Raw genomic sequence first — 25,753 nt, forward strand, 5'->3', positions numbered from 1 at the left:
CTATACATATACATATATCCCCATATCTCCTTCCTCTTGCATCTCCCTCCCATCCTCCCTATCCCACCCCTCTAGGTGATCACAAAGCATCAAGCTGATCTCCCTGTGCTATGCAGCTGCTTCCCACTAGCTATCTATTTTACATTTGGTAGTGTATATATGTCCATGCCACTCTCTCACTTTGTCCCAGCTTACCCTTCCCACTCCCCGTGTCCTCAAGTCCATTCTCTACATCTGTGCTACTCCTAGGTTCCTTCATAACCATTTTTTTTTTTTTTTTAGATCAGGCTATCATTAATGTCATTTTGTGTGTCCAGTTTTTATCCTCTATATTATGATTGTGCAAAAATGTTCATAGATGTTTTGCGTCATTCCTTTTATCAATCTTTTGATACTGATCTATGTGTCTATCCAGCTGTTTATTTGATACCTCCTTTTGGATGTTTGTGGGTTTTTTAAAATAAATAAATTTATTTATTTATTTTTGGCTGTATTGGGTGTTCGTTGCTACGCGTGGGCTTTCTCTAGTTGTGGCGAGTGGGAGCTACTCTTCGTTGTGGTGCGCAGGCTTCTCACTGTGGTGGCTTCTCTTGTTGCGGAGCACAGGCTCTAGGCGCGTGGGCTTCAGTGGTTGTGGCACGTGGGCTCAGTACTTGTGGCTCGTGGGCTCTAGAACGCAGGCTCAGTAGTGTGGTGCACGGGCTTAGTTGCTTCGTGGCATGTGGGATCTTCTCAGACCAGGGCTCGAACCCGTGTCCCCTGCATTGGCAGGCGGATTCTTAATCACTGTGCCACCAGGGAAGTCCTTTTGGATGTTTTAAAGGCACCTCAACGTAACATGGCATAAACCAAACCCTTTCTCAGTGGCCAAGTCAGAATCTCTAAACTATTCCTTCCTCCCACCTCCCATATCTAATCTTTCATCTTCTGCCTCTTAACTTGGTTTTCAAATCTATTGTCCTTTTAACATCCCTGCACTATCCAAGGCGGGTTACCAATATATCTTAGCTCAATTATTACATTCTGTCTCCTAACTGGATTCTTACTTCTGACTTAGATCTCTTCAAACTATTATCAGAATGATGATTCTAAAGTCAGTTTCTTACTTACAACCATAGAATACTTTCTTCTTATCTCTACAATAAAGCCCAAACTTTTTTACACTATCTACAAGATCTTCATGATCTGGCCCTTGCCTGCCTTTTCAGACACATCTTGTACATTCTTCACTCCTTATGGGCCCCTCCTTATGTTCTTCCATTCAGCCATACTGAACAACTTCCATTTTCTCAAACATAGCATGTTCTCTATTTTCTGGGCCTTCAAACGGGACACTTTTCCTGCCTCTCACTAACTTCTATGTGTCCCTTGGTTCTCAGCTTACATAGAAACTAGTGGGGTGAGAGGCAGGTAACTTTCCCTGACTCATCTCAGTCTAGGTGAGATGCCCCTGCCTCGTGTTCCTGTAACACCATGTTCTTTCTCTTTTGTAGCACTTACTATGTTTGATTGAATTTATTTGTTTTATTGTTTCTCTGTCCTCCTAGACTGTAAGCTCTGTGATGACACAGACTATCTGCCTTTGTCACCCTTCTCTTTCCAGGATTCAACCAGCACTTCACAATGCTTAATACATGTTTGTTGAAAGTATAGATGGCAGGTGACACTTTACATTTGACTTAGGGAACTAAGTTACATGAAACAGTGAATCTCTCTGAAGGCACATATTTTATACTCTCACCCAGGAAACCTGATTAAAATGACTTTGAAAGTCTACTGAAATGTTTTCCACTTTTCAAATTACCTTAAATGGTTTTGCAAAGTCATACAAGGCTTTATAGAAAGGCATACTTGTCTATAGGTTGGGAGGTTTTTATGTGTAAGTTGCATAGACTGTTCATGTTATGCCGTTAAAATCAGTGATTCCTGAGTCCATTGCTTTTTAAAGGAAATTGAACAAATCATCACTCCTAGTCTATACGTTTGCTCTTTCTCTTATGATATTTATCTTGATGGAGAACAAATCTATCCTGGCTCTCAAGATAGAAAGCTGGGAATTATTCTAGCCTCTCTTTTCACCCTCATTCCTCAAAAGCAATTCATCACCAATTGCTGCCTGTTATCTTCTAACAGATCTGCCCTCTCTTCCTCTCTTTTTTAATTCCTTAGGCCTCTGGTCTAGACTCTGGTCTAGACTCCTTTGCCCCTTGCCACCTTTTAATCTATCTGAAAAATGGTCTTTATAAAATACGAGTTTGGCCCATGTCTGTTTTCTGATTTAGGCCCTTCACAAAGTAAACTCCCAAGCTCTTTGTATGGTACACAAAGACCATCGTGCTTTTGCCCCTGCATTATTCTTCAGTTTAATCTTTCTTCCATAGTTCCCGTCTTAAAGGTCACAAGCCAGTAATAACTGAATCCTTATAGTTGGCTAAAATCACCATACTGTTTCAAGTCACTGTGCCTTTGTGTAGAATGCCTTCACCCCTTTCGGGAAGCAGATCCTACTTCCTTTGCATTCCTCACCCCAAAAGTAGAATTAATCATTATCCCCATATCTGGAACATTTACTTATATTGTATTATAGTTTATTAATTAATTGACTTACATAGTGTACTATTAAACTTTAAACTTCTTGAAGTCAAGAATGCCAGTTTTATTTCTCTTTTTTTTTCGGAATGCTTCACACAGTGTGTATTAGTTTCCTAGGGCTGCCTAGCAAAGTACCACAAACTGGGTGGCTTAAAACAACAGAAATTTCTTGTCCCACAATTCTGGAGGCTAGAAGTCCTAAATGAAGATGTTGGCAGGACCATTTTCCTTTTGAAACCCGCAGGGAATCCTTCCTTCCTCTTACTAGCTTCTTTCTGGTGGTTTGCTGGCAATCTTTGGTGTTCCTTGGCTTGCAGCTGCATAATTCCAATCTCTGCGTTCATTGTCACATGGCTTTCTCCCTGTGTATCTGTCATCTTTTAAGGACACCAGTCGTGTTGGGTTAGGGGCCTACCCTACCTCTGTATGACCTCATCCAAACTTAACTGACTACATCTGCAATGACCCTATTTCCAAATAAGATAATTCTGAGGTAGTGGGACTTAGGACTAAAATATATCTTTTTGGAAGGATACAGTTTACTCCATAACACAGTGTTTAGCATATAGCAGGTATTCAGTAGATTTTACTGAATTGAAATGTAAATGAAATACATGTTATATATTCCTGGTATGGAATTAAAATATTTTTTACTGTGATTTTTTAAATTATTAATAATGTGGACAAAGTATCTTTAGAATTTGTCTGTTTCCAAAAATTACATAATAGTTACATGGTAGTTGTGACATTTGAAAATTAATAAATACACTATCTTAAAGTAAAAGCAAATATTCTCTGAATTCTTTATTTGTAAGCCCATTTTTAGTGTCTACTAATTTATATAATTTACATATAAATTTTGTTTGAAACAATAGATGTATTTTAAATTTTAGAAAGCACATTCTAGGCCTCAATAGCAATAAATACCCTTTCCATATCCTTTACTGTGTTTTTTTTAAGTAGTATCTCCTTTCTACACATTAATGTTGGAACTGTTTTCTTCAGACTTTTTTGTTTTTGATAAAATCTCCGTTGTTTAAGTAGTTTTCCATATTTAACATATATAATAAATTGTATCCTTTAATGGGAATATGGAGAAATTAAGTTTATATGATATACTTCTTAGATTCTGAGAGTTCTAATTGGTGGGAAAATAAAATAGGAAGTTTACGTCATTCTCAATAAGAAAAAACAGAGTAAACTTATTTCTGTTTTTTTAAAAGAGCTGTTGCTTTTCATGTTCTGTTTTATTTTTGTTGTTGTTTCTAGGTTTTTAAATCACTGGTCTGTTAGTTGAGACATCATCAGTGCTTTTTAGACCATACCCAAGTTTCCTTTGCATTGAAAGTTACTCAGGGAACTCCTGAAAGAAGGTAGCAATGTTGAGTGTGTTTAAGTTTAATGGATCCCTTCTCCATCCCTGCTAAAGCTAGTTATATTCCATTAGCAATTGATATGGTAAAATTTATCAGAATTTTTTATGGCTCGTGCTTTTTGCATCCTAAGGAACATTTGCCTACCCCAAGGTTACAAAGATATTCTCCTGTGATTTCTTCTCAGAATTTTTTAGTTTCAGATTTAGGTCTGTGATCCATTTTGAGTTAATTTTTACGTGTAGTGTAACTAAAGGTTGATTTTTTTTTTTTTTTTAATGGATATCCTATTGATCCAACACTGTTTGTCGGAAAGATTTACCTTTACAGTTTTGTCAAAAATCAATTGACCAAATATGTGTGGGTCTATTTTTGGCTACTTCCTCTGTTCCATTGATATATGTGTCTATTCTTTTGTCAGTACCCCACGATCTTGATTACTGTAGCTGGAAATTATTGTCCACGATCTTGATTACTGTAGCTGGAAATTATTGTAAGTCTTGAAATCAGGTAGAGTGAGTCCTCCTACTTTATTCTTACTTTAGAATTTTGCTTTAGTTATTCTATAAGTTCTTTATATTTCCATATAAATTTTAGAATCGACTTGTCAATTTCTACTAAAAAAGCCTGCTAGAATTTTGATTGGAATTGCATTGAATATATAGATCAATTTGGGAATAATACCAACCTAACAATATTGAATCTTCCCAGTCTACAAATATGGTATATATCTCTGTTTATTTAGGTCATGTTTAATTTCTCTCAGCAGTGTTTTGTAGTTTTCAGTATAGAAATCTTGGATTTGTTCCTAAGTATTTAATACATTTGGCACTACTTTGAATATAATTTTTTAAACTTTAATTTTCTAATATTTTGTTGCTGGTATATGATTTTTCAAATATTAATCTTGTATCCTATTACTTTGCTGAATTTATTTATGAGTTCTAGCTGTTGTTTTGTGAATTCTCTGGAATTTTCTACATAAACAACCATATCATCTACGAATAGACAAATTTTACTTCTTCTGTTCTAATTTTTCTTCCTTTTTATTTATTGTATTATTTCAGTAGCTATGACATCTAGTACAATGTTGAATAAAAATGATGCAAGGGAGTACGTTCTTGCCTTATTCCTGATCTTGGGAGGAAACAATTCAGTCTTTTATATTAAGTATGATGTTGGCTGTAGACTTTTTGTAGATGTACTTTATCAGTTTGAGGAAGTTCCTACTATTATTAGTTTGCTAAGAGTTTTTATCATAAATAGATTTAAAATTTTGTCAAATATTTTGTCTTCATCTATTGAAATTGATCATAGGCCCCCCCCAGTGGATGGTTAATATGTTGAATTATATTGATTAGTTTTTGGTTTTTGTTTTTATAAATTTTTATTGGAGTATGATTAGTTTTTGAATAAACAGCCAACCTTGCATTCCTGGGATAAGTCTGCATTCCTGGGATTGGTCATGATGTATTACCCATTTTATATATTGTTGGATTCAGCTTGCTAATGTTTTTAAAGGATTTTGCATCAAATTAGGAATATTGATCTATAATTTTCTTTATTGTAATATCTTTGTCTGGTTTTGGTATTAAGGGTTATGCTGGCCTCCTCAAACAAGTTGGGTAGTGCTCCCTCTTCCTCCTAGTTTTTGGAAATATTTGCATAATTTTGGTATTATTTCTTCCTTGATGAGTGATAAAATTTACCAGTGAAATCTTTTTTTTGGAAAAGATTTTTTTTAATTCAATTTATTTTATAGGTAAATGGCTACTCAGATTTTCTGTTTCTTCTTGTGTCATTTTGTTATGCCTCAGTAATTAAGATTTAGTGGTATTAAAACAACAGCAACAACAAATCCTTTAAAAGGTTCAGAACCTCATAAAGAGAGAGACTATAAGAACTGTGGGGCAAATTGTAACTGAAGTCAGGTGAAAGCCAACTAGATATGGTGTTTGACTGGTAGCTCACTGTCAGGCTTTGGAAAAGCAACATAATTTTTTTATACCTTTTTTTTTTCTAAAAAATAGTTTTTCCCAAACTTTTGAAAGAAAAATATTTTCATGAACCTTCTTTATACCTAGTGCTGGCTTTAAGTCATTTTTATCTTGATGTTATTTAAATATGTTTATACATAAAATATATGCTTATACTTCTAATAAACCTGTAAATCAAAACAGACATACAAATTCAACTAAAGTAAACCTGCAAAACCATAAGTTCAAATTAACAACATTAATATGATAAGAAAACCAGACTTGAGACAATATCTTTCTAATATTATAATGCTGGAGGCAGTATAGTATGTTAATTAACAGTGTGGGCTCTGGAGTTAAGACTGAAGTTCAAATTTTGGCTCTACCATTACTTTGTCCAAGTAAAATGAGGATAATAAGTTACCTAATTTATTAGGATTGTTGATATAATTAGGATTATTGATATGTCAAGTCCTAGAGTAGTACCTGGCAATCAGTAATTGTTCAGTGAATGTTAGATATAATAATAGTTTTATGTTGTTCTGAAACCTAATAATTAATGTTAGGTTTAATGGTAGAAAGTCTGATTCTGTATTTAATGTTTCTGATTTTGACTTTAACAATATAAATACTAATGCATAGAATATCTGCCTAAGTTAACATACAATGTGGTGATGATAACTTTATAGCTTTGTTTGCTGATTTAGGATAATCAAATCTCATACTTAACCTACACTCTGCTAGGCAGGCCTCCTTGAGGTTCAATTTTTAATGACATGTCCCATGATAATTCTGTAAAGCTTAGTGTCTAATCCAATCATTGCCCATATAAAATGTGGGAAAATCCTATCTGAAGTTATTTTTCTATTCTTGAAAATGTAGAAGAAACATTATTTTTCAGCATAGAGCTTATCATCAGACTGCTGAAGGAAATTAGTAGATCCTGGAAACTACAGTTGATCCTTGAACAACTCCAAGTTAATCCGTGTATAATTTATAGTAGGCCCTCTGTATCCAGGGTTCAACCAACCACTGACTGTGTAGTAGTGTAGTATTTACTATTGAAAAATATCAGTGTTTAAGTACATCTGCGCAGTTCAAACCCACATTGTTCAAGGGTTAGCTGTACTTATTCTCAGCAGTTTGCAAGTACCTTGATTGTCTTATGGTTGATTCTGTTTTGTATTAAACTTTGAATATATTGCAGTATATTGATAGCTATTCCTTGTCAGCTTAGACTCAATCCATTTAAGTACCTTAAATATTAGCTAATTATGCTCTCATAGCTACCAGTTAACATTGGTTGCCTGGTTGAATTATATTAATAGTAATACTGGAAAAATATTTTCATTTTAGGGTACTCAAGAAAAGTTTAAGAGCCTCTTCATGAGATTGCTAGTAAGTTTCATAATGTAATAAAAGTGACTTATGATTACTACCTGTTGATTCTTAAAGGTTGGTGATTATTATAGAATTAAGTGGATAAGCTTTTAACAAAATTTAAAGTTTTATCCACTTTGCCTTTTATTTTAATTATAATTTTTTCTGGCTGCGGGTCTTCAGCAAAGTTACTATTTTACTACTGTATAGTAGCTTTTACCTGGACAGTAAGTACTTTTGACTTCCTCAGGCTTATACAATTTTGTGTTTTGATTCTGCCACATTTTTTACAGTTTGAACTGTTACAATGACTTCATTCAAATATTGTGCCATAATGTATATGATTTTTTCTATGAGCATATATCATTTATTTCTTTTCTCGTTAGCCTATGACATTTAAAGAGGTGTTTTGCTTCACCATTACATATGCCATTTTCATGATGTCAAATCATAATACTTTTCATTTGAAAATTATTAATGCAGAAGAGTAGTTTTGTATTTATATCTGCTAAAAAGAATACAGCATGAACAGGTTTCCCAACAAATTGGAAGTTGAGTGATGTCACTTTAGTTGATTATGGACACTAATATGAGTATAGATACAGAGGCAAAGGGGAACTAAAATTACAAGGTGATACTTAGATATAAGATTTAGATGATTCATAATATGCTTATATTAATTGTATTTTTATTATGATAAAAATGAAAACAATTATAAACATTATGCCGTAAAATTGTAGACCTCCCAAGATTTATTTGTGGAATCCAGTCTGAGAAACCTAGAGTATAGTGCAAAGAAAATGAAGGATTCTGCTCTAAGGCTTCAAAAACCAGAGGTGAATGTATTATTTTTTGTGTATCAGTTAGTAGTTGAGTTCAGCTGTGTGTAATCAAATACTTCAACAACAGTGGCTTAAGCAAGATCAGGGGTTTATCTTTCCCTTAAGTAACAAGGAATCTTAGGCAGTTCAGAGCTGATGGCAGTGGCTCCACGATGTCACCAAGCTCCTCTGGCTATTCTCTCCCATCCTCAAGTCCTTATTTCATGCTCCTAAGATGGCCTCTGCAGGCCCAGCCATCATGTCCTTATTCCAGGCAGGAAGAAAGGGAAGGACAAAGGGAAAAAGGCAAAAACTGGGACAAGTCTGTGCTTCAAAGGGCTTTTGCAGAAGCCCCACCCAGTGACTTCCGTTTACATATTATTGGCCAGAACGGTGTCATGAGATTTCCCATGTCAAAGGAAGCTGGGAAATATGTTTTAGGTGAGCATATTGCTGCTCCAATAGATTGGGACTCTGTAATGAATAAGAGAGAATGGATACTGGATAGGCAAACAGCAGTCTCTGCCATACCAACTAAACAGATATGTTAAGAAAGCTCAAAAAACAAACATCAGGGAATTCCTTGGTGGACCAGTGGTTAGGACTCCGTGCTTTCACTGCCGAGGGCTCAGGTTCGGTTGCTGGTTGGGGAGCTAAGATCCCGCAAGCCGTGCGGCGCAGACAACACACAAACAAACAAACATCAACACCCCCCCCCCCAGTCTTTCTGTTTTTCTGCATTTCTACTTTAAAGTTATATGAAAGGAATATAAATGAAGTAAGTTCCTAAATTGCTAGAGTACGAAGGAAACATAAAGATTATAGTCCTGTCATTTTAAGCTTAGAGATAATTAGTGGCTTGTCTGAGGCCACAGACAGGAGTTCCAGGACGAAAATTTGAAGTTCTTGACTCTCACACTAGTCCCTGTCCTTTTGATTTATTGTGCTGCTTCATAAAATCTGGTTGTTCATGTATTACTCTCCTATATACACAAGACAGCCGTGTTGTGGTTACACCACTGGGGAGAAAATCCTCTAATCCCTTGAATGATTACAATAAAAGTCATAGGAGGAAATTTCTTGTTTCTTATTTGAGGATCTTATATGTTTACTTTGTTAGTGTTGATGGTGCTGCCAGCATTTATAAATTCATTCATTCACTCTTCATTCATTTATTCAGCACCAGCAATAGATTATAAGGTCTCAAGAGCAGGACCGTATCTTATTAACTTCTGTATCCCTAAGTAGGTCCTCATTGATGAATGAAAAATTATATCATAGTCCCTGTCCTCAGGTAATGCTCAGTCAAGTCTGGGAAATGGATAAGAATGTCAGTTGATAACAGTACAGCAAAGGCCAAGTTTCTTGAGATAATGGAAGTACAGGAAGAAAATCTAAAATCTCTGAGACTGAAAGAGTTATCTAGAAAGACTTCAACAGCAGGTGGTCCCGAGGTCAGTCTTGAAGGGGTTTTCCAGGTGAAGAAAGAGGAAAGCTACATATCAAGCCAAAGAATGAGTTTTTAGAGGCCCAGTGGAGGTGAGAAACTGTTTAGAGAGGAGACAGGAAATACGGGAAAAGGTCATAGTAGTAGTAGAAAATGAGGGTCGGGAGGTTGACTATAGCCGTGGCCGTATCACAGAGGCCATATCACACATGTTACAAAACATGTTAAAGGATTTGAATTTACCAAACTCTACTGATGCTGTGCCATGGAGGTAGGGCAGAGAATGGTGGCTCATATGCGCCCTTTTGCATGGTCACATGGCATTGTAGTTGGACCTTGGCACCTTAGTGCAGAGCCCACTTCCAGCGAGGTACCTTTTGTCACCCACAGCTGCAGATGACCAGGGAATACACATCAAGATCCTTGTTCCTCTAGAAGAATGGTACAGATGAACTGGTTTGCGGGGCAGGAATAGAAACACAGATGTAGAAAACAAATGTATGGACACCAAGGGGGGAAAGTGGCGGGGGGTGGTGGTGGTGGTGGTGTGATGAACTGGGAGATTGGGATTGACATATATACACTAATATGTATAAAAAGGGTAACTAATAACCTGCTGTATAAAAAATAAATAAAATTCAAAAATTCAAGAAAAAAAGATCCTTGTTCCTTCCTCCCTAGTTCTTCCCAGGATGTCCCTTTTGACAGAGCCTTATTAAACCTTTCTAATCACATGTGGACTCCACGTGCCTCTTTACTTTTTTTTTTTCATCATGTTGTCCTCACTCTTACCCAGTCAAGGACCCATAACAAGTATTCTTTTTGACCTCTTCCCAATAAGGAATGATTCATTCCTCTTTGGTAGTTGATTATATACCAGCTTGGGCGTATAGGAACCTCAGATGGTAAAATACACCAGATGCATGTTTTTACCTCTGAATTGTGAGATAAAGGCAATATTTCAGGAATTTCAGACAGTAAGGAGGTGGGAAGCCTACTCCTAAGATTTGGTTAGGGTGCTGGCACCCGGCCTACCCATCCTTGCTTCTGGTCTACAGCCTGCCTGTGCCCCTGACCCCAGCAGGGGCCTCTAGTGGCTCCCCTCCCGGACTGTTTTCCCATCTCTGTTAAAGACTTTTCTTCCCCACTTCCCAGATATAGCCCCTCATTCTCTTCTTGGGCTCCCAGTAGTGTCATTTGTTTTCTGGTGCCCAGCAGAAAACCAGATTTCCCTTCTCTGACATCCATCCTAGAATGGATCTAAGCCTTTGGTGGCCCTGCCTCTAGTAATGAAGTTTATGGTAGCAGAAGGTGAAGTTAGAAGTTCATCCTCCTGGTTAATACAAATAATACACACATTTTATTATTACAGGGCTGACTGAACCTCTCTCTGTGTGACTTTGGAAGTAAAATGTACTATGAAAAAAACTCACCTGTTTTTTATTGCTTGGTTTTTTTTTTTTTCTTTCACTTTTTATTCTTATGTAGACATTATAACAATAAAGGAAATTAACAAAAAATTTCTCAAGTCCCACAGCCATAAACCATCGATTGTTTTTACTTTTTTTCCTGTGTTCTCTTCCAGTCTCTGCCCATATGCAGTGATATTAACTGGATACAGTTTTGAAGTATATTTTTTTAGTGCCACATGATCATAGTTTAAGGAAATTGAAGTGATTGAGATATGGGAATATCTTGGGTAATAATAGCTTCTTATTCTGATTATTTTCCTTTAGGAAAGACACTGCTGATCCTGTAACATGGAGGATTGCCTTCATACCTCATCTGAGAATCTATCCAAATTGGTCAGCTGGGCCCACAGCCATGGGACCATTTGCAGCCTCATTCCAAACCTGAAACATTTGCTTTCGGAAGGTTCCCATGGGAACCTGACAGCAATGTGGGGCTGTAGTGCAGGCCATGCTTATCACTGGCCACTGACAGCTACTTGCAGAGCTGGCTCCCAAGAAAGGGTCTGTTTCCAGGATAACAGAAGTTTTAACTCTGATAGTCCCAGTATAATTGGAGTGCCCTCTGAGACACAAACTAGCCCCGTTGAAAGGTACCCTGGGAGACCAGTGAAAGCAAAGCTAGACTGTAATCGGACCAGAGACTCTTGTGACTTCTCTTATTGCAGTGAGCCCTCTGAACTGGATGAAGCTGTTGAAGAGTATGAAGATGAAAACACTCTGTTTGACATGGTTTGTGAGTCTTCTGTTACAGATGAGGATAGTGACTTTGAACCCCAAATCCAAAGGCCTCAAAGCATTGCTCGAAAAAGGCCTGGAATAGTCCCATCTTCTCTCCATTCAAGCTCCCAGGCTCAGATGATTGATGAATGCAGCAGTGATGTGATCATTAAGAAAATCAAACAGGAGATTCCTGAAGATTATTATATTGTGGCGAATGCAGAGCTGACCGGAGGGGTAGATGGACCAGCCCTTTCGTTGACGCAGATGGCAAAACCTAAGCCTCAGACTCATGCTGGTCCCTCCTGTATAGGGTCTGCTAAGCTGATTCCCCATGTAACATCTGCCATCAGCACAGAGCTAGACCCACATGGTGTGTCTGCATCCCCCTCTGTGATGTCTAGACCAATCGTCCAGAAGACTGCTAGGGTATCTTTGGCTTCACCAAACAGAGGACCCACTGGTGCCCATGGCACCAACCAGCAGGTGGCCATACAGATGCCGGTGAGCACATCCCATCCTAACAAACAGATCAGCATCCCTTTGTCTGCCCTGCAGCTGCCTGGACAGGATGAGCAAGTTGCTTCTGAAGAGTTCCTGTCCCATCTGCCCAGCCAGGTCTCCTCCTGTGAGGTGGCCCTTTCTCCCTCAGTTAACACAGAGCCAGAAGTGAGCTCCAGTCAGCAGCAGCCCCCAGTTGCTCCGACCATAACCACTGAGGCCACGGCACAGTGCATACCAGGTATGGCACGTGAGGTGACAGAGTCCCTCATCCACGTACATCAGAGAATTCTGCGCCGTCAGCACTCCTAAAACCACTGGCTCAATTTGCTAGAATTTGGGCCTTTATTATTCTCAGAAAGATAGAAATAATGAAATATTTATACATCCAGGTGATACAGTAAAGGAAAGTCATCTGAAGTAAGGCCATCTATCTGGTCGATGTACCTCAGGGCTGAGAGGACAGCTGTAGGATTGTGCTGTTGATATTGCATGGCTGTATTTAAGGTTTGTATCTGATCTTAAGCTGAATTTTTATAAGTAAAGTTATTTTTGAAAGATTTTTTTAATGCTCTTGGTTACTGTTTGTTTTTGTTTTTTTTTAATTTATTTTATTGATTTATGGCTGTGTTGGGTCTTCGTTTCTGTGCGAGGGCTTTCTCTAGTTGTGGCAAGTGGGGGCCATTCTTCATTGCAGTGCGCGGGCCTCTCACTATCGCGGCCTCTCTTGTTGCGGAGCACAGGCTCCAGACGTGCAGGCTCAGTAATTGTGGCTCACGGGCCCAGTTGCTCCGCGGCATGTGGGATCTTCCCAGACCAGGGCTTGAACCCGTGTCCCCTGCATTGGCAGGCAGACTCTCAACCACTGCGCCACCAGGGAAGCCTTTGGTTACTGCTTTGAGGCCAAAATGATGTTGGTTTAGGAATACGATAAAAATAGACCTGATTTTTTTTCAATATTATTTATTTGAACCAATTTAGCACTTTATTCATTTTAGTTGGTGTGGCAGATTAAAACAAGTTTTTTTAAAAAGCAACAAATATATCTGGAAGAAGTATTTTATTTTTTCTCTCAAAATTTATAATAATCAGATAACTTGCATTTCTGGAATACATGGACCTAACTGGAATGGATTGAGAGGAGAAAGAAATTATTATATGAGGCCCCTATCTGTAATTCTAACATTCTAAATGTTCTGTAATTCTAACATTCAGTATTTATTTAATCTGGGCTATTATTAACCATCACTAGTATCTAATTTCAAAATATTTTCATCACCCCAGAAAGAAACCCCATACCCATTAGCAGTAATTCTTTCCCTCCTCCCAGCCCCAGTCAACCACTAATCTACTTTCTGTCTCTATGGATCTGCCTGTTGTGCACATTTCATATAAATAGACTCTTATTTTATGGCCTTTTGTGATGGCCTTCTTGTACTTAAGCATAATTTTTTTAAGATTAATCTATGTGGTAGCGTCTATCAGTGTTATTTTCCTTTCTATTTCATTGTATGGATAGACCACATTTTGTTTTTCCTTTATCAGCTGATGGATACTTAGGTTGTTTCCATTTTTTGGCTGTGGTAAATAATGCTGCTAATATCATTTATATACAAGTTTTTATGTGGACATATATTTTCATTTCACTTGGGCAGCTACCTAGAGGTGGAATCACTGGGTCATATGGTAACTCTATGTTTGAGGAACTGCCAAACAGTGTTCCAAAGCAGCTTCACCATTTTACAATCTCACCAACAGTTTTAAAAGATTCCTATTTCACCGTATGCTCACCAACACTTGTTATTTTCCATTGAAAAAATTATCCTGCTGGGTGTGTGAAGTAGTAACTTGCTGTAGTTTTGATTTGTATTACCCTAATGACTATATATTTTTTAATGTGCTTATTGGCCATTTGTATATCTTTCTTTTGAGAAAAATCCATTCAGATCCTTTGCCCATTTTCTAGTTATGTTGTCATTTTATTGGTGAGTTATAAGAGTTCTTTATAGATTCTGGTTGTAAATCTTCTATTAAATACGATTTGTAAATATTCTCTCCCATTCCCTGGGCTGTCTCTGCTTCTTCCTTCCTTCCTTTCTAGTTTTAATTCAATCACTTAATCACAGCGTGGTCTTTGGCCAATATTCACATCATTAGACACAATATTATCTTTATTAGGCTTGTGAAAGTCTTTGTACTAAGACTCTAACTCTTGATACATATCGGATATAAGTAGTACCTTTTCACTTAAATAGTTGTGAATTTGGTTTATTTATTTGTCCCCCTCCCCCCCCTTTTTTTTGTAAAATAGGAGACAGCCTGACAGAGTTTCTACATTCTCACTTAATTTATATTTGAGGGTAGAATTCAGAAATGTATTTTACAAAGTGGTCCAGTATAGCAAAACAGCTTAGTAAAACTGTTGTTTGTATTGTATATCCTTCTAATAATTTATCCCTGCAAAAGCAGGTTGAAAGATTTCCTTGCATCTGCCTAGTGGATATTAGTCCGCTAGTATGTGTATAGTAAATGAGACATTGAGGCTCAAACTAACTGTAACAGGAATTTCCTAAAGAATGATCCTGATGTTTTGATCCATTGTTCTGTGGAAGGATATTATATTGCTAAGATATTATTAGCTTTAGAGAAACACTATTTGGACTGGAAACATCAATGTGACAAATAAAAATCTGATTGATACTTTTCTTTTATGAGAGATATATAAAGTTAACTTATAATTTACCTTTGTTCTGTAGAGCCTGAACTAGGCTCTGTGCTCTAAAAGTTTTATTTATTTATTTGCATATTTATTTATATTAGAATAAATTTATTTTAAACATAGGTTTTTAAAAAAATTTAGAATCCAGCACATCCAAATGTATGTGAATGAATATGTACAAATGGACCTTAAGCACTTAATATGTAGAGCATACTTAGGACTAAGCAAAGAAGAAAGGTTCTGAAAAAACTAGCTAAAAGCAACATCAGGTACTTTTAAAATGGATGGATGTTGTGTAACCTTGGGTCTTTATCAAATCATTGTAGAAATACTGCATATCTTTGAATAATATTTTTAAAATAAATAATTTGACAAATGACTAGGCAGACAGAAACAAAGAGAAATTGTTCCATTTTGTTTAGTTTTACTGACGTCATTTAAATTCTATTTCCTGGCAGTTCCCTGGTGGTCCAGTGGTTAGGACTTGGTGCTTTCACTGCCGTGGCCCTGGGTTCAATCCCTGGTCAGGGACCTAAGATCCCACAAGATGCACAGTGTGGCAAAAAAAAATCTGTTTCCCTATTGGAAAACCGTTCTTATTTCTGTTTAGAACTAAACTCACAAAGTTATAAAATGTTAACAATGTGTGGATAAAATTATTAATTTTCATGTCAGCCCTATTACAATGCTCAACTCAAATCTTAGCAAATAGTCATGAGTAAAGAGGACATACATTATTAGAAGAATTATTGACTATCTCGCAGTGGTTTAGATTCCATTAATTTTTGAGATTTTTATGTAAATTTGGAGCATTTGTCATAAATTTAAATTTTTATTGCATCATGAGTTGGGTTTCTATGTGTATATTTCTTAAATATACATACATACACACAGCTTCTTTTATGATTTTGTGCAAGAACCCCCCCATGTTTATTTGAAGTATAGTTGATTTACAATGTTGTGCTAATCTCTGCTGTACAGCAAAGTGACTCAGTTATACACATGTATACATTCTTTTTTTATATTGTTTTCCATCATGCTTTATCACAGGATATTGAATATAGTTCCCTGTGCTATCCATTAGGACCTTGTTGTTTATGCATTCTGAATGTAATAGTTTGCATCTACCAACCCCAAACTCCCAGTCCATCCCTTTCCCTCCCCGCTCCCCCTTGGTAACCACAAATCTGTTCTCTATGTCTATGAGTCTGTTTCTGTTTTGTAGATAGGTTCATTTGTGCCGTATTTTAGGTTCCACATATAAGTGATATATGGTATTTGTCTTTCTCTTTCTGACTTACTTCACTTAGTATGATAATCTCTAGTTGCATCCATGTTGCTGTGAATGGCATTATTTCCTTTTTTTTTATGGCTGAGTAGTATTCCATTGTATTTATGTACCACGTCTTCTTTATCCATTCATCTGTTGATGGACATTTAGGTTGTTTCCATGTTTTGGCTGTTGTGAATAGTGCTGCTATGCATGTAGGGGTGCATGTATCTTTTTGAATTATAGTTTTGTCTGGATATATTACCAGAAGTGGGATTGCTGGATCATATGGTCATTCTATTTTTAGTTTTCTGAGGAACCGCCGTACTGTTTTCCATAGTGGCTGTACGAACTTACATTCCCACCAACAGTGTAGGAGAACCCCTTTTATTAGTCACCTTTTTTTCCCAGAAGTCTTATTGTAGCAAGCAATCAACTTTTGCTTTTCACATTTGTAATATATGTGTTTTCTTTTGAAAATCTACATCTTTATCTTTTTCTAATAGATTCATATGTGTTCTTTATATATTAGAAATATTAACTCATAGTCTATCATATATATTGGAAATACATATCCATGTATATTGGAAATACATTTTCCCACTTTACCATTAATTTTTTTATTAATTAATTAATTTTTTATTTTATTTTTTTTGGCTGCATTGGATCTTTATTTCTGCGCACGGGCTTTTTCTCTAGTTGCAGCGAGCAGGGGCTACTCTTTTTTTTTTTTTTTTTTTAATTAATTAATTAATTAATTTATGGCTGTGTTGGGTCTTCGTTTCTGTGCGAGGGCTCTCTCTAGTTGTGGCAAGCGGGGGCCACTCTTCATCGCGGTGCGCGCGCCGCACCTCTCACTATCGCGGCCTCTCTTGTTGCGGAGCACAGGCTCCAGACGCGCAGGCTCAGTAATTGTGGCTCACGGGCCCAGCTGCTCCGCGGCATGTGGGATCCTCCCAGACAAGGGCTCGAACCCGTGTCCCCTGCATTGGCAGGCAGACTCTCAACCACTGCGCCACCAGGGAAGCCCGGGGCTACTCTTTGTTGCAGTGCATGGGCTTCTCATTGCGGTGGCTTCTCTTGTTGCCGAGCATGGGCTCTAGAGTGCAGGCTCAGTAGTTGTGGTGCACGGACTTAGTTGCTCCGCGGCATATGGAATCTTCCCGGACCGGGGCTCGAACCCGTGTCCCCTGCATTGGCAGGTGGATTCTTAACCACTGTGCCACCAGGGGAGTCCACCATTAATTTCTATATAATTTTGTTGATGGGATTTTTTGAGGTATGGATTTTCTTAATTTTTATGAAGGCTGTTCTTTCAACCTCTACCTACCTATCTGTCTAGTTAGCTATCATTTTTTCTGCCTTTGGCATTTTGCTTACGAATTCCTGTCTTGAATCAAATAAATATTTTCCTATATAGTCTTCTGTTTTGTTTTTTGGTTTTCTTTTCCTCGCCTCCCCTTCTGTCTCCTTTCTTTTTTTACCTTTAACTCTACAATCAGAGTATATTTTAGGGTGGAACCTCACTTCATTATTTTTATAGGTAGTCAAATGTTCCAACATCACTTATTGAATAATTCCCATTGTACACTGAATTGATTTATGTATCACATTTTTGTTTATAACTGGGTCTATTTCTAGATTTTCAGTTTTGGGGTTTTTTTAATCTCTTTATCTTTTTTCTTCTAATTTTTACTAGTTGATTATATTTTCTATAAAACAATGCATTCAGAGAAAAATGGTTGTAGTCTAAAGCATTTAATAGAATACTTTTTGAAACCTACTCATGTAAAATTGAGTTCAGTGAGGTTTTAAAAATTAAGTTGCATATTATTTCTAGTTATTTGGTCTGTGTTGACACAAATAAACAATGGTTTCTCTTGTCAGAAACAGAAGATCTGAGTTAAAATAAATGTATAAAGACAATTAACTACGTTATAGTCGAAGGACACATCTTCAAATGAGCTTTTATCCAGGGTTCAAACAATGTCTATAGTTTCTCTCTTACCATGTCTCATCTTAGCTTCCTCTGTATTAGCTTCACCTATAGATACTTGATCCCTGCGTGGTCCCCGAGGTGGTTGCCAAGTGTTGCTGGGATTCATGCCTAGCAGTAGACAGAGCCTGTGTCACCGCCTTCCCACTAACCCCCGAATTAGTCTTTGAAGCATCAAGCTCATACCCTGGGAACTGTATTGAGACCAGTCCTAAGTAGACCCCACAGCTGAGTGTTGGGGTCAGGTGGGAGTGTTCTTCCAGGGACATTCTGGATTCTAATCTTGAAAGAGGCAGCACACCAGAAACACCTACTACTATTTGTGTGGGGTGGGTTTTTGTTGCTGTTGTTTGTTTTTTTGAGCATTTAGTTTTCTTTGTGTGGGCAGATAGAGGAGTTGTTTATATGTGTCATTCAAAGACTAGATATACTAGAACAGTGTTCTAATATAAGGGATAGAAATATGTATAAGTAAACACATGCTTTTATGTCTGTATATATATGCATATGTATACATACATATACATGCATACATTATTTTATATATTTTCTTATCCTACAAGAAATATATGCCTCTTCTTACAAGGTGGAACAAGACTAAATTTGCTTTCTTAGCCACACCCTTTCCTGTACCTTCCTGCAGGAAGACCTGCAACATAAATTCTGAAAGTTAAGAGAGGCAAAATTAAAATTCAGGCTCAGTTAATACCATCATTTCCCTCGTTTTCATAAAGGGGTGCTCATCTGAGGATTGATATGGCAGGCACTGCTGGGCACTGAGATTTTAGAGCTTGGCCACTCAGAGTTTGGGATCAGACATGCCTAGGTTGATTCCCAGCCCTGCCTCCTACTGGCCTTGTGACCTTAGTTAAGTCAGTTTATTTCTCTGAGATTCATTTTCCTCATTTGAAAAGTAATAACATGTCTGTCTCACAGGATTGTTTGACAACCAAATGAAAGTATAGATGAAGCACTAAAGAGAGTACATGACATGTGATAAACATTCAATAAATAATAGTTTCCACGATTATTAATATTTTCATTGTCATCATCATTGCTGCCATTATTAGACTGTGCTCAATACTCTTGAATAGTCAAGCATAATAGATTCTGATTTTATGCAGTAACATATATTCATCTACTAAAATGGTCTATGGACCAGTCTCACCTGGGAACTTATTAGGAATGCAGATTCTCAGGCCCCACCCCAGACCCACAGAATCAGAATTTGCATTTTAACAAGATCTCCAGGTGATCTGTATGCACACTGAAGCTTGAGAAGCAGGGATTTAGGAAATGCAGGTTCCACATTACAGGGCACATTGTTATTCCCTCTGGCCGCACTGTGACTTTGAACGCTCTTCCCCTTTGAGAGAATTCCCTCCTTTGTATATCTGCACTTCCCCATTGGAGAGGCCAAAAACTCGCTTTTCCAAGTTTATATTTCAGTGAGGGCACAATCTAGTGACCTGAAACTTTGCCAGTCAAATGCACTCACTCTAGACTCTAATCAGAAGTACCTAGGACTTCCCTGGAGATCCAGTGGTTGACTCCATGCTTCCAATGCATGGGGCATGAGTTCGATCCCTGGTTGGGGAACTAAGATCCCACATGCTGGGAGCTTCCCTGGTGACGCAGTGGTTAGGAATCTGCCTGCCAATGCAGGGGACATGGGTTCGAGCCCTGGTCCGGGAAGATCCCACATGCTGCGGAGCAACTAAGCCCGTGCGCCACAACTACTGAGCCTGCTCTCTAGAGCCCGCGTGCCACAACTCCTGAAGCCTGTGCGCCTGGAGCCCGTGCTCCGCGACAAGAGAAGCCACTGCAATGAGAAGCCCGCGCACCACAACAAAGATTAGCCCCTGCTCAGCGCAACTAGGGAAAGCCCGCGCATAGCCAAAAATAAATTTTAAAAAAAGATCTCACATGCTGTGCGGTGCAGCCAAAAAAAAAAAGGAAGAAGTACCTAGAAGAATCTGTTTTTGGTAAATACAGTCCAGTTTCTAGAGGCAGCAGGAGCAGTGTTCCACCGTTAGAAGCCCAGGCTGGAGTTTGGTGGCTGATTTGTCTCCAACAGCGCAAATCTGTGGCGTGGTCACCTCTAAACCTGGTTTCCTGATTGTGTGGCCTTTATTAAGTTCTTTTCTTGCCTAAACTAGCTAGACTGGGCTTTCATTGTTTTAAACAAAGAAGCTGGAGGAATATAACCTCTGAACCCAGGAAGGGTGTTAACCTCTCCTAGATGTTGCATGAAAAATAAAATAATTTTCTTTTTATCACTAGGTTTATATTTTTAGCTAAAATAAATAGCCCCTTGGTAAGTAACCACTAATACAGTATGCCCTATAATGTGTGCTATCTTGCTATACAAACTGTAAGCAACCCGTAAGATGTTGAGGGGTAGAGATAGCTTCTCCTCGCCCTAAACCTTCTCTCCCTTCCCAGTGGGGGTTTTTGCTGAAATATGTGCATTGTGGGGAGTTCCACTGAACTGGGAATGAGAAGGAGGTACTTAGTACCTTTGCATTCGGCTATGGGCTTTAAGAGCAGTTTTGGAAAAATGAGAGAAAACACAGTTGGAACTTCTTAACACAATGTTGAGTATTTCTTAAAAGTTAATTTTGAAAGATTAGTTTTCTCTTAGGCGTATTCTTTCTCATGTCAGTTCACATGATGCTACTATATCCTGAAATGATCTATTTTATTTCTTTACTATTTCTCAGTTTGATCCCCTGAGACAGAGAGATTGACCTTCAAAATCACCAGGAGGTAGCCCAAATAAGGAGGATATTAGGAAATCTGCACATTGACATTTCATATATTTTATTTCTTTTCTTCCTTTTTACCCTCCATTTCTTTTTCTCTTTGCATAATTTCACCCTTGAGTTGACATCAGTAGTGGGTGGTAAAAATGTGGAAAGGTTGGTAAGATCTGGTAAAAGGGAGTGAGCGTCATTTCATTAGGCCTCTTAGAAGAAAGTAAATGGACTAGATGCTTACCTAATTTATTCGTGTACCCCTTCTCTTGTAATGCTGAGGGAGACTTTAATGGAGCTACCAAGCACCCTTCTCTTGAGTCCCAATGCCTTGTGCATAGTACATATGCAGTCATCCTGTCGATAAGTAGTCAATGTTGAGAACGTGTCCAGGGGGAAAGTTAGGTACCTGCTCCCAGGAGTTTCCAGGACTCACTGCTTGATGTTAGCAACATCATCTAAAATCAATAACTTTGTTCCACTCAACACTCCACTCACCTAACTGCACAGGGAAGAAATCAGGTCCCTCTCTCCCATTATGATATGGGACTGCATGTCCATAGGAAGAGAGAGCAGGTCAAAACCTTGATGAAGCTATAGATCCCTAAGCGTGTTACTGAACACTGTGAACCCTTTCAGATATTACTATCAGCAGCACCCCTTCTAATAGGCTTTTGGAGGCACCTTCCACCCCTCTGCTGAGTATCACAGGTCTCAATTGTTTCTGTACTTGAAGATCACCAGCTGTTGACTGCCCTACTTGAGTGTCACAGGGTCTTCTCTCCCCTACCTAAGTGTCACAGAGCCCCTCCTCCCCAGCTGATCAAAGGGCAGTTCTCAGAGTGGTGGGGGGGGGGGATTGTCTTAGGTTTTATCATGTATAGTAGAACTCCCGTGATCAAAATGATTTTAAGGAACTGGTGGTTCCAGTTAAAACTAATCTTTAAGATGGTGGTCTCCAGACTCTGGCTGAGGGGCACTTCCCTCCTTCCTTCCTTCCTGTTTTGCAGTTCTTAGAAAAGACGAAGTTGTGGTTTTAAATTAGTTTTTAGGCTTCTTTTCTATACTGGGGAAGGAGTATGGGAGAGAGACATGAGATTAAGTACAGGCACTCTGTTATGAAAAGAAAAATAATTGGCTATATCGTCATGTCTTTTCAAAATATTTAGGTCTTCACCAACGTTTTACCAAGGCAGTAATGAAAACCCACTATACCTTATATAACATATAATTTATAACATTATTATATGTAACTTATTATAAAGCTGTAGTAATTAAAATGAAATAGTTTGGCAACAAAGATAGACACATAGAGCCATGGAACAGGATAGGGAGCTCAGAAACACACCTGCACATATATGTGAACTGTATGTGAAATAGAGCCATCACAAATCAGTGGGAGAAGGATGGACCAGACAATGAATGATATTGCACAGTTGGTCATCCGTGTAGAACAAAATAAAATTAGATCCTTACGTCACATCAGACGTGAAAATAAACCTCATTTAAAGATCTAAATATGGAAATATAAAACTTAAAACTGCTTGAAGGAAATCTTGCAAAATGGCCTTGGTGTTGGGTACAGTTTTTTAAATGAGACACAAAAAAAAGCACAAACCATAAAGGAAAAGATTGAAAATGCTGACAGCCTTTAAAATCTTAGCTGGGACAGGGATATCATAAAGTTAAAAGACAAACAATAATCTATGAGATGATTTTTATGTGCATAACGAAAAATATTCATATACAGAATATGTAAAGAACTGCCACAAGTCAGTAGGGAAAAGGTCAAATAATCCAGTAGAGAAATGAGCAAAGGAAATGAAGCGCTTCTAATAAGAGGAAACCCATATAGTTAATAAACATATGAAAAATGTTCAACCTCACTGGTTATCAGGGGAATGCAAATTAAAACAACAATACGATACCATTAGAAAGGAAAAAATTTTCAATTTTCACTCCAGACGTTGTTAAAAGTATGGGGAACATGCTGGTGGGAATATAAATTGGTACAACCACTTTGGAGAGCAGTTTATAGTATCTAATAAAGTTAAAGATGTGCATATCATATAACCTTGGCATTCAGTTTCTAGGCATCTATCCTAGAGAAATTTCCTCATATATAAAAGGAGAAATGTGGAGGGGTATACATTGCAACTTTCTTTTTGATAACAAGGAAAAAAATCCGTTAACAACCTCAGTGTCTGTCAGTAGATAAATTGTGATGTATTTTTCAATGGAATATTTGCATCAGGCAGATCTGCATTAATTAATATAGATAAATCTTGAAAATGGAGTTGCTGAATAATATTTAGAGTACAATACCTAAAAAACAAACAGGCATTACTATGTACTGTATGTTACACTCTCACATACCACAGTAATCAATTATGAAACATGGCCTGGAAGGACCCATGATGCATCAGTACATGAGAGTGGTTGCCTTTGGGAAAGAGGAGGGGTGAGAATGGGTACACAGGAAACTTGAATATCTGTGATATTTTATTTTTTTAATTTTTAAAAAAATTTTTATTGGAGTATCATTGCTTTACAATGTAGTATTGTTTCTGCTGTACAGCAAAGTGGATCAGCTATATGTATACATATATCCCTTCTTTTTTTGGATTTCCTTCCCATTTAGGTCACCACAGAGCACTGAGTAGAGTTCCCTGTCTATACAGTAGGTTCTCATTAGTTATCTATTTTATACATAATAGTATATATATGTCAGTCCCAATCTCCCAGTTCATCCCACTGACCCCTCCCCTCCTTGGTATCCATACGTTTGTTCTCTACATCTGTGTCTCTATTTCTACTTTGCAAATAAGTTCATCTGTACCATTTTTCTAGATTCCACATATAAGCAATATTATACAGTATTTGTTTTTCTCTTTCTGACTTACTTCACTCTGTATGACAGTCTCTAGGTCCATCCATGTCTCTGTAAATGGCACAATTTAGTTCCTTTTTATGGCTGAGTAGTATTCCATTGTATATATGTACCACTTCTTCTTTATGTGATATTTTCTTTTAAAACCATGGAACAAATATGACATTATTAACATTTATTAAATCTGGCAGGAATATGAGTTCGTGTTATACAAGAGGCAATATAAGCACAGTGCTTAATTGTGAAAATCTGGGCACACAGCTGCCTGGATGCAAATCCCAGCCCTGCCACTCATTTTCTGGGTGACTTTGGCAAGTCACTTAACCTCTCTGTGGCTTAGCTTTATCATCTGTAAAATGAAGAAAATAACATATCTATTCTCTAGGGTTGATATAAGGATTAAAGTAATCCATACAGAGCCCTCTGGTTCATGGTAAGCATAATTTAGTATTCTGCATACTTTTCTGTATGTTTCTAAATGTGATTACTTTTTAAACATAGATCATGAAGCATAAATAAAGTTGATTGTGGAATATTTATGAGATGAAGGCATATGACATTATTGTTTTTACTGAATATAGAGGGCTTTTTGGTAAGAGAGCAAACTTTACTACCATTATCTCCCAGTATACTTGTTTATGCACAAGAATTTGAGAATTATTCTCACAAATTTCACTGTGGCTTTCCTCCTTATGACTATGATGTGATGTTGTCATGGGAGAATTTTTTTTTAAAGTTCTTCTGTTGGAATAAATAAAAACCACAAAAACAAAATGTCCTCTATTATTTATGGATATATAGCACTTTCATTTCCAGGATCAGCACTACTTGAGTTGCATGAAGAAGAGGTTGTTTCCTTCATTTTACTGACAGGAAATGAGTTACAAAGAAACTAGATGATTTGCTTGGAGTTCCAGGGGAAGAAGCCTGGTCTCCTGCTTGTTAACTAAGAGAGAAGGGGTTGGTGCTTTGCACGCTCGTCCCTACCTCTGCTTGTCTTGGTGTAGGAAAAGACTACACCACTAATTGCTTCCCCTTCCCTTTCTTTTATTTTTAGGTCATGCCTATAACTTTTCCAAAGTTTAGGCTGCTAGAGTATATCCTAAAGTGATTATTTTTTTCTGAGAATCATTTTTAAAAAGACCTAGGGTTTAATACAAGGATTTGCTTTATCAGAAACAGGAAACATGTGTCTAAGTCTCTTTTTCTACTAAGCATCTGGACAAGTCACTTGCACTTCAGTTTATCAAACATTTATTTCAAGATCAACCGTATGACAGGACTAGTGAAAATACAAAGATGAATGGCAAATTCCCTGACCCAGTATATCATTGTGTAGAGAAGGCAGCAGACAAACCAACAACTCCAACTCCAAGTGTATAGAAAGAGGTATATAAAATGCTGTGGAACATAAGAGGAGCAGTTGACTCAGCCTTTTGGGACACAGGGAAGAGTATTTCAAGTAGATGGAACAACATGAGCAAAGACGTTAAATTAGGGCAGGAACGTACGCAGGGAAGCAAAGATTTGAGTGTGGTGTGAGCGTAGATTTCAAAGCAGTTAGGAGAGTTGGTGCTGGAAAGATGGGCTGGGGTCACCTGTGAAAGGCTTTTCATGTGATGTCACAAACTTAACGTGGGGAGCCGAGGGACACAGTTCATTATCTTAGAAGATCACACTGATAGCAGTGGGGAAGTAGAGATTGGGACTTAGAACTGTTTTATAGGCTATTAATTGCAGTAATCCAGATGGGAGATGGCAGTAAATGCTCGAATGAGGCAACAATAAAGGCATTAGAGTGGAGGAAACAGAGTTAGATGATTTGGAAATTAGACTTGATGAC

At 37.7% G+C, this 25,753-nt stretch overlaps 1 protein-coding gene across 5 annotated transcripts in view; it reads left to right on the top strand.

Annotated features, from left to right (window-relative positions):
* Positions 1-25,753, top strand: part of KIAA1958 (KIAA1958 ortholog) — a 173,913-nt gene that overhangs the window by 72,015 nt on the left and 76,145 nt on the right. For all 5 annotated transcript variants that reach the window (XR_009503745.1, XM_059925334.1, XM_059925332.1 and 2 more), the window contains exon 2: positions 11,326-12,520. Coding sequence is in view for 4 of the 5 variants with exons in the window: in XM_059925334.1 (XP_059781317.1) it covers positions 11,350-12,520 (1,171 nt within the window). In the remaining variant the exon portion in view is untranslated. The remainder of the gene's footprint in view (positions 1-11,325; positions 12,521-25,753) is intronic.

The sequence above is a fragment of the Balaenoptera ricei genome, chromosome 6, assembly GCF_028023285.1.
Source record: "Balaenoptera ricei isolate mBalRic1 chromosome 6, mBalRic1.hap2, whole genome shotgun sequence".
Taxonomy (NCBI): Eukaryota; Metazoa; Chordata; class Mammalia; order Artiodactyla; family Balaenopteridae; genus Balaenoptera; species Balaenoptera ricei.